The sequence below is a fragment of the Saccostrea cucullata genome, unplaced genomic scaffold, assembly GCF_032062105.1.
Source record: "Saccostrea cucullata isolate Sc308-1 unplaced genomic scaffold, CSIRO_AGI_Scuc_v1 ctg4787, whole genome shotgun sequence".
In the NCBI taxonomy this organism is placed as follows: Eukaryota; Metazoa; Mollusca; class Bivalvia; order Ostreida; family Ostreidae; genus Saccostrea; species Saccostrea cuccullata.
Window position 1 is genome coordinate 75,304 of NW_026926028.1, and position 20,917 is coordinate 96,220.

General features: G+C 34.6%; 1 protein-coding gene across 1 annotated transcript; it reads right to left on the minus strand.

The window, feature by feature from the left end:
* Positions 1-11,508: 11,508 nt before the first annotated feature.
* On the minus strand, positions 11,509-12,297 carry LOC134270427 (centrosome-associated zinc finger protein Cp190-like). The gene has a single exon (XM_062752648.1). The coding sequence runs from the start codon at positions 12,295-12,297 to the stop codon at positions 11,509-11,511; it is 789 nt and encodes a 262-aa protein (XP_062608632.1).
* Positions 12,298-20,917: the final 8,620 nt, after the last annotated feature.

Genomic DNA, 20,917 nt, shown 5'->3' on the forward strand with positions numbered 1-20,917 from the left:
GATTAGCCAAAGTTCGGTTCCTCCGAAATCTTGGCTTATAGTTCAGATGGGTTTCTTGTTTTCTTCCAGAAGAACCAAAACACCCAGGAAGTTTTGTAGTAAATATGCATTGCAAAAGCTGTGTTATGTATGACGTGTGGGGTATCTTGTATAGTTTGTGCTCTTTCGTTTGCATTATTCACGTTCAGATGCCAGACTGCAGACTATACATGAAATTTATTCCAAATTTACTTTAATTCAACGTAAGACAGTATTGATAATGAATGATATGTAGCCGTGGAATTAATTTGAGAATTGTTTACCGAGGCTTGAATCTGCATGGCCAAAGTGTTTGTTTACTAGTGCATGTATTCATAATTGAAAGGTCGCTCTGATGTGACCCCGAATGGGATGTTAGATGTTTGAGAAGCGGTAGCGGATTTGGAACATTTAAATAAATTTTAATTAGATTGAAATGCATGTTTCAAAATTTAAACATGAGATTTCTTCAGTTTGAAAGACAGGAAGTGCTTTTTTAAAAGTTCTCTCTTTGTGGCATCCAATCGTTCTCTGGATGAAAACAATTATGTTGATGTTGAAAATTTAATTGTCTTTCATGCTCTATTGAATCTGAAATAAGGTAATTGTAAAGCCTACTATAGCAAACAACTAAAAAATGACAAGTTAAATTCTTTAGATTAATGGATTTTGGAGTAGTGTAGATCTACAGCTGGCTAGTAAGAGAAAAAATGATGGCTGGGCAGAGACTTTGTAAATGAATTGATATCAGAGATCTCCAGATGTGTAGGCTCACTGCGGGTGTAACCTGTCAACGAGGGATGCTTACTTCTTCTAGGCAACGGATCCCACCTCTTGAACTTTCAGGAGTCAGCTTTTCTTCTTAAATCGATCATTGATCATTCTGTATTTTGATAAAGATACCGAATACTTCCGTTTAGTAATATTATGAACTACTACTTCTACGGGAAGACTGGCGAGTAAACAAGATTATCAAGCTTTATGAAATGTACTTTATTGACTTTTGAAACAAGTAAATGTTCGAATAAAGTAAATGGTATATGAGAATCATTTAAAAGAAGTCTTGCACAATATGTCTAGATAAGGACATATAATGTGTATTTGCCATATACTCTTCATGCAATATTGTTCTCAAATAAAACATGTGAAAAGGAAAGTGGTCTTATCAATCAATACTAGTATTTAAAAATTCAAATGTACACTAAAAGTCAGTGTAACGTAAGAAGTTATCAGTGTCACTTTCTTCAAGAGTTCTTTTCTATCAATGTGCCTCTAGACACATGTATTTTAATTTAAGTCTTCTCAAACGCTCAAAATAATAATCGACAAATTGGACAAATTCAAAGAAGATGGGCGCATTTGGCGGGTGATCTGCAGGAATCATTTGTACGAAACATTTATGGTTTAAATGTCCATGATTTGGTTGGCTGAACATACCTAGTCAGATTTTACAAACACTTCCATGGATTTTTTTCATTTAGTTTGAAAGACATTGTGAAATTGTAACATTTAGGTCCATTTTTTTCTAGGGGGTACTATAACATAGTAGTATTTCACAAAAAATAAAACCTAAAATATTTAATGCATAGATGCATGATACGTGTACATGTACATTATAAAAAAGAAGATTAGAATTGATTTCGCTTTAGAACCAAACTGAACCAAAATTTATCTAATTCAAAATTTTAATACATCAGTACATAAAACGAAACTGACAAAATCAATGGTTGCTTGCCTTAAAAAAAAAGATAAGGCTCCATGCCAGGCTCGAACCAAAAAGTTCTCGATTCCAGTGCACTGGACAGCTAGCTCAACTTTCTGAGCTATCACCGTTACACATGTAAATCTGTCTTTAAAAGGAAAAAGACGCACCACATTGACACATTTGGATTTTTTTGGGAAAAGTTCATTTTTCGTGGTCTCTGGGTCTTCTCTCCATTTTTTAAAAAAGTGTAATCGTTTCTTTGAATCAAAATACACACAAATAACGTTTCAAAATCATGGAGAGAAGACCCAGACATAGAAAATTTTTAGAAAAATGTGTTTCAAAATGTAAATTTTGTACCAAATATATGATATGGCCATTTTTCAAGTTATTTTTTAGTAAATCAAAGCTCAATTTCGGGAAAATATTTTCCGTTCCTGTTGCACAGGAACCCGATTAATTAAAAAAATGTTAAAATTTCATGTGACATGTCAATAAAATTTTCACTTTTCAATTACGCCCAGGTTCCTGCCGAATGCCAATCAAAAGCGCTCTCGTTCTTTAAAAAGTATTTTCACAGCTAATAATACGTTCCCTAGAGATTGATCAAATTTTCAAAACTTATAAATAAGCATTAAGTATATATTTTATTTTTTTTCTAATTGCCAAGATTTTTCATACCTCATTCTTCTCTGAATAATAATATTGGTTGATTTTTAGCAGAGGATCACAATGCCGATTAAAATTAATATATGATATATTTATCCATTTTTTTCAAAATTAATTTTACTACTTTAATTGCCTTATTATTTTTTTCAAAACTAAAAGTAAGTGATCCCTTATGATCGTTTGTAATAAATTATCAAAAATGAAAGACGGAGTAGAGAATTTACCCCTGGGAGCAGAGCTTTTATAATCTCTTTATTAGACAGAGAGGAAAAGAGAAGAAAAACAAACGTTTCATTGTGGAGGTAATCCTATTGTCTCCATAGAAACGTTACAAAAAGTGTGAAACTTGCAGATGTATTTGGTGTTTTTATAAAAGCGTTTTTCAGGTATTACTTAACTTAATAAATAGTGTTTCTTATTACTTTGGCAAGGAAAATCAAACTCGATCAAGAGATTTGCTGATGTTTTTGCAGTCTGTAATAACATTCAACCTGCTGTATAATTAACCGTATCGTTCAACTTTCAAAAATAAACTAACAGTTGCTATAAATCGCGATCGCACGATGTACATGTAATAAGGACCAAATTCTCAGTTCCTTGAAGTTAGTGTTCTAAGTATTGTCAATGCTTTGGTAAATACTCATAAATATTTACATCCACTGAATATTTATGTTGCATACTCTAGTCCGGGCCACTGGTTTTAATTTAAAAAGGCCTATGTTATGTATATTGCACAATTTTAGTTTGTCTCTTTAAACAGGATTTGTTGTACGCATTTATTTTAAAATACATATATAAAAATCATCAAAAATATGGTTAAATGTTCATTCATCAAAAGACCTAGCAGGCTACAGAATATTACAAGATTTGGCCTTAGCAGACGAACATAATGCACGTTTTACAATGTGCCAAGAATTTTCCCCGCTACAACTCAGAGAAGAAATGTAGTGGCGGATCTAGATGGAGTTTAGTTTTTCCTCTAAGAGAGAGCAAGGAACCCCTAATGTTTGTTGCGTTTTTATTAAATTAAAACTACACTATATATATATCACTATATATATACTAGCCAAAATTTCTAAGTCCCCAGGCGTCGCCCGCGTGGCGCAGTGGTTAGGGCGTCTGCTCTAGAGTCGCGAAGTAAGGAGTCAATCCTTACGTCGCGGGTTCGAATCCCACTGCGGGACGTGGAGACCGGTACTTCGGATGAGACCGTATAAACCAAGGTCCCGAGTCGCAGTAGGTGCTGGCACGAAAAAGATCCCTCTCTGCTCAATGGCCCTAAGTGCCGAGTAAAGGACAAAATTTGCAGCTCTCCACCGGCAAATGGTAGCGTCTCCATATGAGTGAAAAATTTTCGAGAGGGACGTTAAACAATATACAATCAATCAATCAATCAATCAATCAAAGTCTAAATCTAAGTGCTTTACACCGCTCCTATATTAAATGATTTTAACAGTACACTATAATAAGTGTACAGGATAAAAAAGTTGCAAAACAATTTTTCGCACTTAATATATTTCATTGAATCACTTTAATACAATATGCAGAAACGTTAAGGCACTCTAAAATTAAAAAATCACGACATTAAATACTGCATTAAATCAAACGAATTCACTTCAAGACAACCGTTCCTCGAAGAGTTCACACTATTTAAAAAAAACTCTTTTATTGAATGTTTTTTTTCCATGTGGAGACTAAGTCGTCCTCTAGTTCCGCTGGATTCTGCTGCTGGAAAAGCTGTCTCACACTACGGTCTATCTTCGTCCATACATGTAAGTTAGGGTTGATATGAGGATGACAAGGGGGCCTACCGAACGTGCCTTTGCCTTGCTGACAACAGTTACATAATGTCTCATTACATGAATTCCCCACTCCTCCAATTTGACATTGAGGGGAGGGCACTTCTGGATCCGGTTCCATTGATTTTTCCGGATAAACTCTAGGATGATTTTGTTGTGTTTTTGTTGAGAATCTAGCGATTTCTAATGATTAAAGGGAATTCAGGTATGCTTTGTCGCTTTCTCCGGCGTTAATTTTAAAGATTTTAGGTAAAACAAAGTCTTACAGTGAAAGGAAACAGAATTCTCGTTAACTACGACCAGCTTGGGCCATTTCAACTTCACCTTCATTGTTGTGTGGACAAACGCCGCATTTTAATCAAACTTTTTTCTGCTTTTCATCATCAATTAAAGATGGAGAACACGTGTAAGTAAAAAATATGAAGTATACACCCGAAAATCAAATGGAACTCAGACTTCATGCTTTTTATCAAAAACGGTCACAGTCGAATAATTACACATTCGATTACACTTTTTTTGGTCTTGACAGGTAGTACTTGCAAATTGAAGACAAAATTGTGAGCAAGTAGTACATTGATGTTAAGGTTTTGAACTTTTAGAAAAAATATAAGTTGGGACTTATTTTATGACAAGTATAGTTGTAGATTACATTAAACTTTAGTTTTAAACTTTTAATGTAAATGCCTCTTAATTAGACAGGCCCACGGTTTGCTGACGCAGAGGACCAGGGGTACTTTGGTTATATATACATGTAATACTGAACATGCATTATATAATTAAGAAAATCATGCAATGTCTTGCACAAGCGTTTAATGTCACGAGGATAAAATTAATGGTACTTTCACTGATTCTTTATTAAACAGAATGCCATTGTGCACCTCCTATTTTATTTTGTGTTCTGACACTTGAGCCTATTTCGTGTTTCAAAGAGATAAAAAACATGGATTTTGCCATTATAAAGGTATGGAAGGCGGAGGTATCGTCTAATAAGCTCAGTGCTTACAGTATCCCTAGTTTATGATTTAATATTTACATTTTCAGTGTCTTTGTCCTTGATAAAATTACAAATACTAAAAATAATTTATTTCTACAAAAATCTACTGGTTCATTGATAGGCGTGTAACCGGGGGCGACTTCGATTCATACCCGAGTATTAACTCTTGGTTTACGTCACATGACCGGATGTTTTCACAAACATGTGGTTTTCAAGCGAACTCATAAGTTTGAAGGGTAGCGAAAATAAAATGAATTTCCTCCATGAGTTTTAAAATGCGGTCGAATAGGTCCATTTTGACATCATCTGTTGTGTTATTTCTTTTCTATAGCTGTTGCTGCAGTTGAAATGTTTTTCTTTTTCAGCTCTGAACTTTTTTGGTTTCGAATTTGAATTTATGTCTCTGCTGTTATCGAGCAGTAAGCCTGAAAAATCTAATCAAATAAACATATATTCATATAAATTATAAAGGGTTCATGTAGAAAGTGCGTTTCAAAGTTTGCTTTTAAGGATAAGCGATGCTAAACATAATATTTAGTAAAAAAAATAATCCCTACGTTCGGGTTTTTCTTTCGACGCCGCCATATCGAAACTCTAGTAATCCTACTGTATGGCTGGGTTAGCTTGGGTAGAGTTCATAAGGTCATATGACGTATTTTGAGTAGTAACTATGATTGTTCGATTGAAACTCAAGTATCTCGAGTACGTACTCGGGTACGAATCGAAGTTGCCCCGGGTGTCCGGTGTATAGATGAATTGAGTCCGTTTTGGATGAGTATATGTTTTTGTTGACTTAAATGGTACATGAATAACCCTCACATGAGGTGAGGGTTAAAAAATTTGAAATTTTTGTTTAACTTCCACATATTTAGAATCTTTATCTCGTTATACTGTATTCAAATAAAAAAGTTGACACCTTGACCTGTCGAGGGTCATGATTTTCGAATGAATTCTGTAAGCTTCTCAAACAATTCTTTACATGAAATAAATATTTTAGTATTGTGAAAGTAAATTGATATTGAACAAAAGTTCTTTGCTTCTCACAAACAGCGAAATGTAAAACAAACAGTTACTTTCAGTGATGGATGATACATACATCTATTACTATTAAATTATTATTGGTATTATACAATTATTAAAATAGATAATTTATCAATTAAAAAAAATATTCTGGAAATACTCATTAATATACATCCTTATCATAGCAACTTTACCATGAAAAGTCAAAATCGTGTTCACTCTGAAAACTTGACGTTTGACGTTGGGCGAAAGTAAAATGACGTCATTATTTACCTGTTAAAGTATCAACAATATAAATGAAGAAAAAACATACTTAGAGTTGACGTAGGGCCACAAAAATTCATATTCAGTAACTTCTAACCTTGCTTTGTTACAATCCATGAAAAACTCAAAACGTGTAAAAATTGCCATAAGGACCTTTTCTCATGGGGCCAATCATATATTAGCAGATAAATATAATATATTTTAAAAACAGATCACCATTTCAGTCTTTAGTTGCTTCATAAAAGGAACAATTAATTGGTTTGCGGTCGATTTTTGACGCTTGCGTCAATATATGTTTCTTGTTTGAATTTTATATGAACTCAGAAATGATTCATTAGTACATTGAAAAAGTCCTAATTGTGTGTTGAGTGAGCCTAAGTGATCTCGTTGTTCTAAATATATTTAGGAATTTATACATATTTACATTTTTCAGAATGGCGTTTAGTAAAGTGTTTATTCCAAGTGACAGAACAAGATTTGCGACACTTGCTTTGATCATAGTGGAAGAGCTGACGCCTATTTTGCGAGATGTGTTAGAAAAAGAAATTTCTCCTAGTGTTATATTCAACAGAGTCAAAGCAAATACACCATTGCTTAGACTCATTCGAAAGGATCAACTTCTTATAATCCAGAATGCACAAACTGATGGATACAGAGACTTTGACATTACATTGCTTTATACATTGATACGTAATCTTTGTTCCAATATCCCATCTCCCACACAAGGATGGGGGATCACAGAAATGCCATCTCAGGGAGAGATTAGTCTTGGTGATGACATAGAACGTATCCGCTTAATTAGAAACGGACTGTATAGCCATGTATCTAACACGTGTGTTTCCCAAACTGAATTCAATGAGTATTGGGCTGTCATGTACGGCTTGTGTCAAAGAATTGGGAACTACCTAAAAAAAAATTACATTCAGAGTCTTCAAGATGCACAATACCGACCATTAAATGAGGAATTAGAAAAAGAGTGGATGGAGAAAATTAAAAAATCGTCTGAAATTGAGAAAGAAATCCTTGAAGTGGTCAGGGAACTAATAGCTTCAGTGAGATCAGAAATAGGTGATGATTTATCTACAGTATTGAAACATACAATTTTTAACATTAAACTAAAGCTCTTCTGAAGGTATGGTATAAGATATTTCCTTACAGAAACTGACTTCTACTCCCCCCTTTATCTGGATACTCATTTTTACAAGAAAAAGAATATATGCTAGACCTTTATTGTATTTCAGTGATGACAGCCTTTCCTTCCATTATAAGAAGCCTTTTTGTCGACGGTCTGTTTTCAAAATCTTAAATGATTTTTTTACTCTCAAACTGCCGTTACTGCCATCAACACCACCATCCATTCCCTACCCAAAATAGAAAGTATTAAACCAATATGCTAGGCCCTGTAACGTGTAACTTAGAAATAAAAAAAACTTTCAAATTACTGCCATCCAGTTACAGTAAACCTGCAAGGCCTATATGTACAGTTTTAGATATAAATAAACCATTACTGAAATGTATTTACAAAATTTTCTTTACAAGGTTTTTTTTCTGCATCTGCAAAAGTGACTGCCGAAGCAAAAGATCCCGCAAAGAAGAAACAAACAGATTTTTTACTGGAAACAACCATTGACCTTTTGAATCATATGGTAGACTGTATCAATGAAGTTACAACAGAAGAGGAGTTAAAGGAAATTTTTGACACAGTAGAAACCCTTTTAAAGCAAGGCTCAATCGAAATAACACGGGCCTCTCTCATAAATTTCTTTGAGAAACTGTCATCAAAAATAAAAACCTATGCAAACCAGCAAGTTCGAAAGATCAGTATTTTGGCAAAATTCACGAAATTTGTCATCATTTTAAGAACAAAGTATGGTGCTAATATAAAAAGCTATCAAAGCAGTTTATTACTTCACCTAACATTTCTTTCGAAGAAGGGATATCAACTTTATGAAAAAGACTTGGCGACAGGAGAAATAGGAAAAGAAATTCTTGATTTGCTCTTAAACCCAGCATATTTAGCTTGTTTCGAGTTAAAAGCCAACGATCTGATAATATCACTAAACAACCAAACAATCTACAGTGATGCTAGTAAGTAACTTTGTTAAGTACTGTTTTGGGTTATTAAACTGAATTATTGACACAGAAGCGTTTTGTATTCTAAAACTAACTATTACTTTTTATTTAATTCTAATTATTGTCTTTTTTAGAAAAAAGGACATATCAAGGTCTCCGACTTCCGGGAAGTGAAGAGAGGTAAGCAAGTTCACTCACAATATCAAATATAAAATCTGAAAATATAGACATCTTAATGAATAAATATACATTAGAAAAGCAGAATACTGATGTACCGACGGAGAAAGAAATACAAATACGAAGGATTAAATAAACATAATTTACAATATTTTGCTATATCTGCTTTAATATAATTTTGTTTTATAAAAGTCTCAGTATAACTAATGACTTTTGTTTATCTTTTTTCAGAAAGTTCTCTCCAACAGGTAAAGAACAACTATTTATAACAGATAAGTTTTATTTTACTTAGAAACATAAATAGAAATTAATGCTCTTGTAAGTCAAGTTAAACTAGAGGTACTGTGAGCGATGAGCTCATTAAATGATACCCCCGCCTCCAATATGGTTAAAACTGGTGAAAAATCCATGTTTTCCTGTAGCTGGAAAACTCAAAATATGTGTCGGATCAAAAAGTAAAATAGGAGGTGCACAATGGCAATATGTAATAAAGATTCTGTAAAAGTTGCATCAAATTTCATTCAGTGGTATGAGAGGAGTTGCGGATAAGAGATGGGTACCCCAAAGCGTAACAGACGGACGGAATTAACGATTACTATATACCCTCCCGCTTTTCAAGCATCTTCTTGATGTCAACTTCAGAGTACTTATGTGTGCAATCAGAATCTGTTTTAACAAAATAATTTTTACATTAAATAATTCAAAGAGAATTATTAATTTTGCAAAAGTTTACAACAATCTGAAGTATTTGGTCTTAGTCGTAAGTTCTTTTTTAAAACGGGCCCCAGGTATAAGTAAATTTACGAGTTCCGTTGTTATTTAAAAGCAGCTGTCAATGATATCGAAAATCATAGATTTTAATTTGTCGTGGGGAATTGTTGTGTATAAAGCTGACTGAAAAATCGTTAGTTTTTAAGCAGTTGATTTTTGTAAAGTCTTGTGATTTCAAATTGTGTAAAAGTTCTTTAGAATTTTTTAGTATCCACATCTGATTCATACTACTTCTTGAATATATAGATGCACAGTACTCTTGAAGTTTTTCCTTCAGTACTGTCATTATCTTTGTGAGGAGTAACGAAAGAGGCTTGGTTAAACATTTACTTGAACCTGCAATGTATCTTTGTTTGTAAGGATTCTTATGAAGCTTCGGAATCCAATTTATTCCGCTTTAGACAAATTTGTCGATTACTTATTGGATAAAAGCTAATAACATGACGCCTTGAAATTTTCTGTATTACGTCTCCGCCGAGGCTTAATATGAAAATCGGGCACGCGATTCCGTTCGAAGCGTTGTTATTGTAAATAAAAATGGCGGCTAAGAAACGGTTTACGTAAGTAGTTTAGTTAAATTTCTTGTTACTGTAACGATATTTTATGTTGATTGTTATTGGATTAAAACGTTAATATTCATAATATGCACAAACATCTTTTTTATATTGAAAAAGGTCTTCAGTGGGATAAATTCGTAACACAGTCAGTTAGTGACCTAATACGGATTTATACAGGGTGTGAAATGGAAATCCGTATTGGGACTCGGCTTCGTCCCGCCCAGTACGGATTTCCATTTCACACCCTGTATGAATCCGTATTAGGTCATTAACTGACTGTGTAACTAATAATATATAAGGTAGTTCAAATTCATATTGGCTCTGTGGAATATTAAAAGTATTCAAAACTGACACGTTATTTTGAAGAATTTCTTCCTTTGAAAGGGAAGTATGAGTATAAGTAATATTACCACTTGTAGAATTAAATCCAAGTTCTTCTAAAATGTGATTTATAAAATGAGCCTTACAAACGTAGACAATGTTGTTACCTGCTTTGTCGGCAGGAACCAGTACGTATTGATCATGTAATCTAGTATCTAATTCTTTTTTTCACTTCTGGTTTATTGAACACAGAAGGATAGATGGTTTCACATTGCCCCTCAATATTTAAAATGAGTGAAAATTACGTGACTTTTACATGAATCTGATACATTTACTCCATTCTCAGAGGGTGCCAACGTCTTCTTTTTTATATCTGGCCCATCGTCTGGCGTAATTTTCAACAGAATTGTAACGCCGTCGAGCGGTAAACGGCGCTATTTAAATAATCCAAGTGTGATATAACTCCAGTTTTATTAATAATCCATGTGAATTTAATTCTCCAACCTCTAAAGCATACGCTTTAGATTAAATGAAACGCAAAATAAAATTATTTACAGTTTATTTACATCACAAATAAATCCAAGTTTCACACATTATAAAACACTGGCCGGACTGCACTTTTCCCTACATGTATATCGTGTAATAGAATTAATAAGACTGACTGCACTTAAGCTTTTACTCGACCTATATATATACATAATGTGCATTGCTCATGAGGAGCAATCTTTTTTAACGGGGTCAGTTATGTAACGACATTGCTCGCGCGGAGCAATGACATGTAATCAAACATTGCGTAACAATAAAACAGAATAATACTATAAGATACCGTTACAACTCCCCCCTACTTAAGCTTTTGACTCCGATCAAAATTAATGTACAACAATATAAAATACGATATGATTACCCATATTATAATACATGTAAACAGACAATTAAGACATAATTTAAATTCAAATATCAAACATACGACTTAATAATATAATTCAAAGTGCAGCCAGTTAATTATACGCAATTAAGCACAATTATAAACACAAACAAATCAATAACTTTACGCATAATAAGCAGTCAATATATACAAAAAAAATCATGACAATTCTTAAATATTTACAAGTCTGTTCATCAAAATTTTACAGTTTTTTTTCATAGGGAAATGTCGCCTTTAACAATCCGAACATGGCCGTCTTCAAAATGTTTCGGCACCTCCGTCAGTATTTCGTTAGCTACATTTGGAAAGTCAATATCATCAGGGTTAAGATCTTCTGAATACACGATATGAGAGTCTCTGCTTATTTCTTCCGTACCATCTAGGTTGCGTTTCACAGTCTTATGTAACACCAGACAAATTGTTGATTTCTGCGTGAGATTAGTGTCCTGATTTTCACTGTCACAATCACTGTCACAAGCACTCGTTTCTGGTTGGCTGTCCTCGTCTATAGATATAACCTCCCGGGTGTCCGCCGACTCGTCTTCCAACATCTCGACTATCCGGTCATTAGTAAAATCTGCACAATTATGGAGAATGTCTTCTACCAGAGATTCGTCGATCTCCGGCAATTCTGATGCGAAAGAAATATCATCGAGATAATCCACATTGGTCACATCAGTCTCTTGCGCGTCACAGTAAGTCTCATCGTTCTCATCTGACGAAATGTCTTCGTACAAGTCGCTATGAACGTAGACAGGTTTCCTGGATTCAAAGAAGTCATCACGCTCGACTCGTCTCCGCTTTGAGGGCATGGCTGCTTCTAATTGTTCACTATTTAGTTTGTGAACTGAAGTCAAGTGTCTTTTCAAATTAAATCTTCGCAAAAAGGGTCTCTGGCAATAACTGCACTGTAAACTATTTACATGATCACTATGTTTCTCTCTGGTATGCTGGTGAAGATTACTGCTGGTGCTGAATGTCTGTCCACAAGTCTCGCACAACATTTGTCGAATGTTTATTTTCTGAAACGGATGGGGGTTCTTATAGTCCGTCCTCCTCGGGTCATCTTCATTCTTGGTTCTGATTGGTCAGCTTCCGAATTGTCTGTTCTCGGGGGCGGAGCTAGCGGTAACTTCAAACGCCGCCGGCCTGGTCCAGACGCGTGCAGTTGTTGACCGTCTGGTGTCTCGCCACCCGTGTATTCCACTGTCTCGCTGGTTGTATAGCGGGACTGCTGTCGCTCTCCGCGGTAGGGTTTGATGTTGTCGGCGTGCACTATGACGGGTTTCGACTGTTTTGAATGCTTAATTTCATAAAGCACATCACTTAATCTTCTAATTATTACAGTACCCGCATCGTTATTCTTTACAGGATACACGATACGATAGGATACACGCACGATACGATAGGATACACGCACGATACGATAGGATACACGCACGATAGGACAGGATACACGCACGATAGGATAAACGCAAAACACGATAAACGCAAAACACGATACACGCAAAACACGATAAACGCAAAACACGATAGACCTGATAAACGATCTTCACGATAGGATAAACGCAAAACCTGATAGGATTGTTTCAAAATGCGGAACGTTTTCTGACAAGACGAAAAGATTATTTTGAATTAAATTTAAAGATTAAACATTATTTGAATTAAATTATATTTTAATTTGAATACTTGCAGAGCTTCAAATCTAAACTATAAAGTACTTTTAATTATCATAAAAGAACCTGAGATCTCTGTATTAATTTTACAATAGTTGTTTATTTATATATATAAAAATTGACAGTGATTAAATGGATTTTCATGAAATGGAGACTGTATTTTTTTTTAAATTTCTTCTCAAGGGTGTGAATTTTGAAACTCTATAAACAGATTCATTATTTATGAAAAATATACATTTTAATTTTCTATCTAATAAATTTATCTACAAGTACCAAGTTATTTCACGGAAGAAGTTTACGCAATAGATTAAATATTTGTATTTAATGTCTAAAGCTTAGAATCTGCGATGTATCCAAAAATCGCAATTAAATATTAATATCTTAGAAAATAATACAAGTAGAAGACCGGCCGAAAGAAAGGTTTAAAGAAAACGGCTTTAACAAAATTAATAAATTTAACATGATAGATCTATCAAGAACGAAACAGTTCAAGAAAATCAAATTTCCTGAATTTCCAGAATTTGAATCTGCTACAACTGCACATGTACGTTTACGCTAGGCTCTGACTTGTGTACATGTAAACATTTTACATTAAAGATACTTAAAACCTCGTATTTATTAACGAACATTGAATGATTAAATACTTTCTTCTTTACAATACAAAACAGAAAAATGAATTAACAAAAATTAAAAGAGTGAAATGCGACTTTTCCGACAAAATAATTATAAATCATTGCTATTAAACTTTGTGTGTACTGTTTCTAATAATAACAAAAAATAGGTTTAATTCGGCAAATGAATTATTAAACCTTAAAAATCATTTTACACTGACCTGGTAATCTCATATTAGACATATTCGAAGGGCTGTATTTTGAAAGTCCGCAACCAATTTAAAATTAGATAAACAAAATCTAACCAAATAGCCAAATATGAATTCTTAAATAAAGTTATATACATATGGAATAAAACCGATTAATACTATAAATTGATTCGGTGTATTTATTAGCCTTGCATGGTCACGGCGGATCAGACGACTCCCTTTGTTTTATTTTTATAGTAAGATACCGTTAAAAAAATATTGCGAGCTAATTTTCATAGTTTAGAATGTAAGAACTATTTCATCCGTTTCTACGATGAATGAAATTGTTTCCTAGAATTAATTTTGTCCGTATTACGTAAAAAACCCGATGACCCGAAAGTGCATGTACCATAAGTGCTGTATATTTTTTTAAGTTTATTAAAAGACTTATTTACATAAACATAATGGAAACATTGTACGAAATGAAAAAAAATCAACGGAGTGAGTTTAGGGACTTCATTCCATTAAATTGATTTATTTGAATTTTTATTTAACATTCAAGATGATTTTTTAATCCATAAATTGTACAATTTTTTAATATATTTTGAATTAAATCTTTGATAAAATTGTTCAAATTAACAAGTTAGGAACAAAATCCCGTAAATAAGTAGATGCGTTTCATTAGAACCAGGTAGTATTCGAGGTTACTAATTGACCCCAGGTGAGAAATCAGTACAGGTATGTTGACGGTGATTAAACACACGGGCCGAGGTGTCAGTTAGGCGAGAAGGGGGAGGGGGTGGTTGACCGCACAGGAAGACAGTGTGTTAATTAGAGAGCTACACATACATGTACGTGTCAGTTTTCTTGTAAGGAAAGGTCTTCGATTTATTTTGATTTTTGGCATCCCGCTGGATTATATTTTGAGTTTATTTCCACGCCGAAAAGGTAAGCTGTTAAAAATGTTTTCCCCTGTACATGTATATATTATTTTTATGTTATCTAATGCCAGATAAAATTAATGAAAATCTTCTATTTTATAGTAACAGCCATGGTGTGATAAATTGGGTAGAATATTTTCATGCATTATATTTTATAATTTTGATTTCTTTTATTAATTTAGACATATGTCAAGGAATGTATAATTAGCTTTAAAAAATAAATTCAAAATTTGAACGTATACGGCCAAAATCGTTGTTAAAATCATCTGGATCATTGTCTTATGTTATATTATATTTTTAACATCAAGACTTTAAATAATTGTGCATACATGCAGGTCAGACGCGTAAACATATTCTTAACGCTATCAGACGATTAACAAGGAAAAACAGAATATTGCATGAAAAAAAGATACATTTCAATATCCTGCTTTTTATTTATTTATTTGCTTTTTGTGTACGGGAACATTGTAGCTTACCAAAAATCTTTCTCCGGTAACTCCGATTCATTTGAGAAAATCATATCAATAGTATTTAATTTTGACAAAATAAATCATACAATTCGATAAATTACTTTTTACTCAAGCCCTAGAGGGGCTTGAGTTATCTAAAACGATGCTAGGTTATCGAATCACTCAGTTTAAAAACACGAAATTATATTATATTTGTAGATAAACATATTTCTAGAAACAAAAATGAAGCTTATGTTGAAAACGTCTGTATATTCAAAAATATTAAGTGTTAAAAGTCGGATTCTATTCTACAGCGTATGAACAATGAGTGAAGCGTCGCAGCTGCAACAGTTTCTATACAGAGATTTCGCGCTTTCATTTGCGTAGGAATCTCAGGTACTTTTTACAGTCGCCGACAAAGCATCCTTGGACGAGTCCACTGGTTACTCTGAAAGGTGACGCAGGTTACCCCATTTCTAATTGTCCTTCTCTTAACAAATTTTCGAAACGCTTATTCTCGCAGTGTTGGTCTGATTTCAGTATAACTTGGCATAACTTCACAAGTAGACTACACTAAGATACATTATTATCTGTCAAAGTTTTACAATGCGTAGCAAAAAAATGTATGGCTGTACCCCCAAACTGAAATTGCCTATAACGGGCCTGAAAATGATGTGCACTTTGAGTGACAGTAAAATAATAGCGCAAAATTAATTTCTCCCTCATACGTTTTTTTTTTTATTTTAAAAAATCGTACTTTCTTCAGCTTTGTTGGTAACGGAACCTAAATAACTTATTTTGGATTCGAACGGAATATGTACTGTACATGCCGCACAGTTAGATGTACCCGTATACCGGTAATTACGTGGCTTTTTGGAGCCCTGAGCCCCCCCCCCCCCCCCCACCACTTTGAAAAACTTTTCTTCCGACTTGCAACAAGCTATTTAGATTGATGTTTATAAAATGTTTTTATGTACGTCATTAAGCAAAATTAAAAAAGCGTATAGTTTGAAGTATATGAAATGTCTACATAAAAAATATTTTATTAATTCAAGAAACGTCTAGTATACTCTATAAAATATTCCTGAAAGTGAGTAACGTAAATTCATCGTATAGTACGATAAATTATATTTATTCTAAATAACTTCATTATATGAATTTTGTTTCATGTACATGTATATAATTCAATAGAAGATTGAACTCAATAGCCCACATTATACCATTTTAGGATATTAATGACTTTTCTAAGTTGATTTTCTACAGCTTGAGTATCTCTGACTTTTTGTCAGTATATACTTGTTAAAGAAATAGACCAGGTGATCGATCTACTTATAATTTCATTTCCGAAAAATAGAGTTACTGTTAAAATTTTGACAACTACTCTCTGCTTTACCATGATATAATTATTTTATTTAATTAATTATTTATTAATAAATCAATTTATTCATTCATGAAATACGCGATTAATTATTTTTTCCTTCTACGCTTTAATATTTCTTCTATTGATGAAAAATAAAGGGAAAAATCTTTATTTTCTCTTTTTCGGTTGAATAAATCTTATTTTTATTAACAAAACGAAAAAGAAACTCGGAATAGCTCAGTAGTTTCTTTACATAGTAAAGATAGAAAGCGAGGGTTTCCGAATATACACGATAAACGCAAAACACGATACACGATAGAACCTGATAAACGATCTACATGATAAACGCAAAACACGATAAACGCAAAACACGATAGAAAACGCAAAACCTGATAAACGGAAAACACGATACGATAGGATACGATAGGATACACGCACGATACGATAGGATACACGCACGATACGATAGGATACACGCACGATAGAACACGATAGAATTGTAAAGAATAACGATGCGGGTACTGTATCCATGGCCCAGTCCATTTTCTCGACAGTTTTAACTTTTGTCCTTTATCGACTTTTGGTTGACTTCTTCGTACTTACTCTCCAACTTCATAAATAGCTTCACGCACGTTACGATCAAAATAACTTTTCTGTCTCTGAGATGCTTCTTTCGTTACTTCCCTTGCGTAATCATGAATTGTTGAAAGTTTTTCCTCTAAATCGCGCACATAAACTGCTCTGTTTGCATCTTTTTCAGGCGTTTTCATCGCTTCATTTTCAGTCAGAACATTTATCGGTAATTTGGCTTCTTTACCAAAAACTAGTCTATATGGCGAAATCCGTGTAGTTTCATGCGGAGTAGTGTTGTACGCGAGAACGATGCCATCCACAAAACGGTCCCAATCAGTTTGATTTGCATTAATGTACTTAGACAGCATGTCTTTTATCGTTCTGTTCATCCTCTCTACCATTCCGTCTGACTGGGGATGATATGGTGAAGTACGCGTTTTGTCAATTTGAAATAATCGGCACATTTCCTGAAAAAGTTTACTTTCAAATTGTTTTCCTTGGTCTGAGTGAATAGCTCCAGGACATCCGTATCGCTTAATCCATCCTTTAAACAGGACCTCGGCTACCGTTTCAGCTTCCATGTTCATGAGTGGAAATATCTCAGCAAATTTTGTAAAATAATCCATCACTACCAGAATGTAAGAATATCCATTATCTGACTTGGGGAATGGTCCGGCTAAGTCCAGTGCTATTCTTTGAAATGTTTCACCACTCAGGAAGGTTTTCATACGCGATCTCTTTTTCCGAGGCGGATTTTTCCTCTCTTCACACACATCACACGATAATACGTAGTCATGAACGAATTGTCGCATCCTAGGCCAATAATAGTCGGAATTCCTGACTTTTTCTAAAGTCTTTTTGACACCCATATGACCTCCAACATTAGAGTCATGGAAGTGCCATAACACAACTTGACACAGTTTCCGTGGTAGACATATCTTTAGTTCCTCACTATTATTTGAAATCCAGCGAATACACAGAACACCTTGATTAATGCACAATAAATCCCATCTTGAATACCAATATTTGCACTCGAAGTTTTCACATGACACAACTGATAATGGTGGTTTTTCATTCTTTTCCATCTAATGGAGAATTACGCGCATTCCAGGGTCATTCTGTTGTTTTTCTCGAATATTTCCTCGATTTAATGACTCCTCCGGCTGTTTCCGAATCTTTGCTCGCATTGGTCTATTTGTTCGCTTCTTCTTCACAGGGGAAATAACGGCACAATCACTTGATTTTTCCGAGTTCGTGTTATCCTTAAACAATACACTTAAATCAAACACGTGATTGACACTTCCTTTTGAATTATTCCTTAGTTCGGAAACATGTGAATATTTCTGAATTTCACTTCCTTCACTTTTCTCACGTTTACACTGTTTATATTTCGATTCACAAGAAACATGTCGTTTCCCAGCCCTATGTTCAATCTTAAATATGTACGGTCCAAGTCGCTGAAGCCACCGCGCAATTTGTCCATCCGGTTCTCGGAATCTATGAAGCCACACCAAGGATCCATGGTCTGTTCTAAGCAAAAACTCTCGACCAAGTAAATAGTGCTTAAAGTGTTAAACAAAGTACACAACAGCTAGCATTTCCTTACGTGTAACACAATAATTTCTTTCAGAATTATTTAGCACACGGCTTCCATAGGAAATCACAATTTCTCTTCCATTCTGAATCTGCGATAACACAGCGCCTATAGCCTCGTTGCTAGCATCAGTGTCTAGTATAAAGTCACCAGCATTCACATCGGGATATCCAAGAATAGGTGCAGATATCAATTTCTGTTTCAAAAATTCGAACGCTATATCACATTCTTGTGTCCAATTCCATTCTTGATTTTTCCCAGTAAGAATATGCAGACATTTTGCGGTTTTAGCAAAGTCTTGGATGAATCTCCGGTAATACGCTGCTAGTCCTAAGAAACTTCTAAGTTCCGTTACATTGCTCGGGGTTTTCCAGTTTTTCACAGCTTCTATTTTTGAAGGATCTGTTTTAATACCCTCCTTTGAAACGATATGTCCAAGAAAGCTCACTTCCCGCCTGAAGAAATTGCACTTCTTCGCTTTTAGTTTTAGGTTTACGCTCTGCAATCTATCAAATACTAAACTAAGATTATCTAAATGTTCGTCAAAAGTACGACTGTACACAATAATGTCATCCAAATATAAGACTGTTATATTCCACTGTAGTCCATTTAATGCCTGTTCTATAACTCTTTGAAAGGTTGCCGGGGCGTTGCATAATCCGAACGGCATAACCGTATAATGGTAAAGGCCACCACGAGGTGTAGCAAACGCTGTTTTCTCCTTATCCTCCTCACTCATAGGAATTTGATGGTAAGCCATATTGAGATCTAATGAAGAAAACCATGTAGATCCAGCGAGGGAATCGAGATCATCTGCCACACGAGGTATCGGATAAGCGTCTTTGATGGTATTCGCATTTGATTTCCGATAATCGACACAAAGCCTCCAGCTTTTGTCCTTTTTCTGGACTAATACAATAGGAGCGGACCAGGGACTATTGGACTTCTCTATTAATCCCTGTTCTTCTAATTTCTTGATTTCTTCATCCATTATTTCCCTCTTGAAAATAGGTACCCTGCGCACTGATTCCTTAAGGGGAATTTCCTCCTTTAACTTAATGCGATGTTCCCCAATCGTTGCACGCTCCATTGGTTTGTTTGGGTCTGCAAACGCGTCCACACGAGCTAAGAGAAAGTTCTTAAACTTTGCCGCTTGCTCTTCAGTTAGATTTTCACTCGCTTCTTTAAAAACTTGTTCTAGATGCTCTGGCAATTTTTCGCCTCCTGACATTACACTACACACTTCCGGGGTCTTCAATGTTGACACAGTTTCTACAGGATCAAACACAGCTATCTCGGTACACTTCTGTACATAAACATCATGGTCATTCGGATTAAACACGCGCACAAAAATATTACTTTCACCACGTGTAGATTTCACTAACTCTCTTGCCACAGCTAATCCATGATTATGTACAAATAATTTTAGAGGTAACAGCACCCCATCACAAGCATCTACACTACTATCAAAGGTAGCCTTTATAATACTCTCATGATGAGCTGGAACAACACTGTCCTCCATGCTAATAATATAATATCCCCGCAAGACTTCAGCATCTGAACTAAGGTTGCACACATTAGATACATAGTTCCATTGACACTGGAATTTGGTGATAAAATCTTGGCCCAGTAAATTACATTTTACGTCTGCCACAAACACTCGAAATATCACTTGAAATCCTTGAAAAGAAAGTAGCATTTTTGCAGTTCCCGTAACTTTCAATTTTCTTCCGTCGGCTGTATTAAATTGCTTTTTAGCGCGCTCCAGCACAGGTCTGTGTTCTGGAAGAATGTTCCAATAAACCTCTTCTGTTATGAACGTGTTCATTGCACCAGTGTCAAATTTCCATTCTAACGATGTGCCTTCCACTAAGCCATCTAATCTCATTCCTGGTTTTCCTCTAATTTCTATAACTCCTTGATTTTTCTCGTTAGACTCATAATTCAAGTGCAAATTTTCAACATCTGTTTGAGTTGATACTGCAGGCATTTCTACACTGCTATCATCCTGACGTTGTTCCTCTCCTGTACTAGGCCGCTTAACTAACATGGCCTACTGCCTCGACACTCTTAAATTTAAAGATTTCTGAGGGGTTTGGCTAACAGCATTTTTTCGCTTTGGACAGTCTTTATACAAATGCATAGAAGAATTACAGCCATAACATTTCTTCAAAGTATTTCTTTTATCCTCCATATCTGCATTAGCGCGGAACGTTTTCCTGGTCACTGGGA

Coding starts and splice junctions, on each gene's coding strand:
- LOC134270427 (XM_062752648.1), bottom strand. CDS start 12,297: ATGTTGTGCGAGACTTGTGGACAGACATTCAGCACCAGCAGTAATCTT.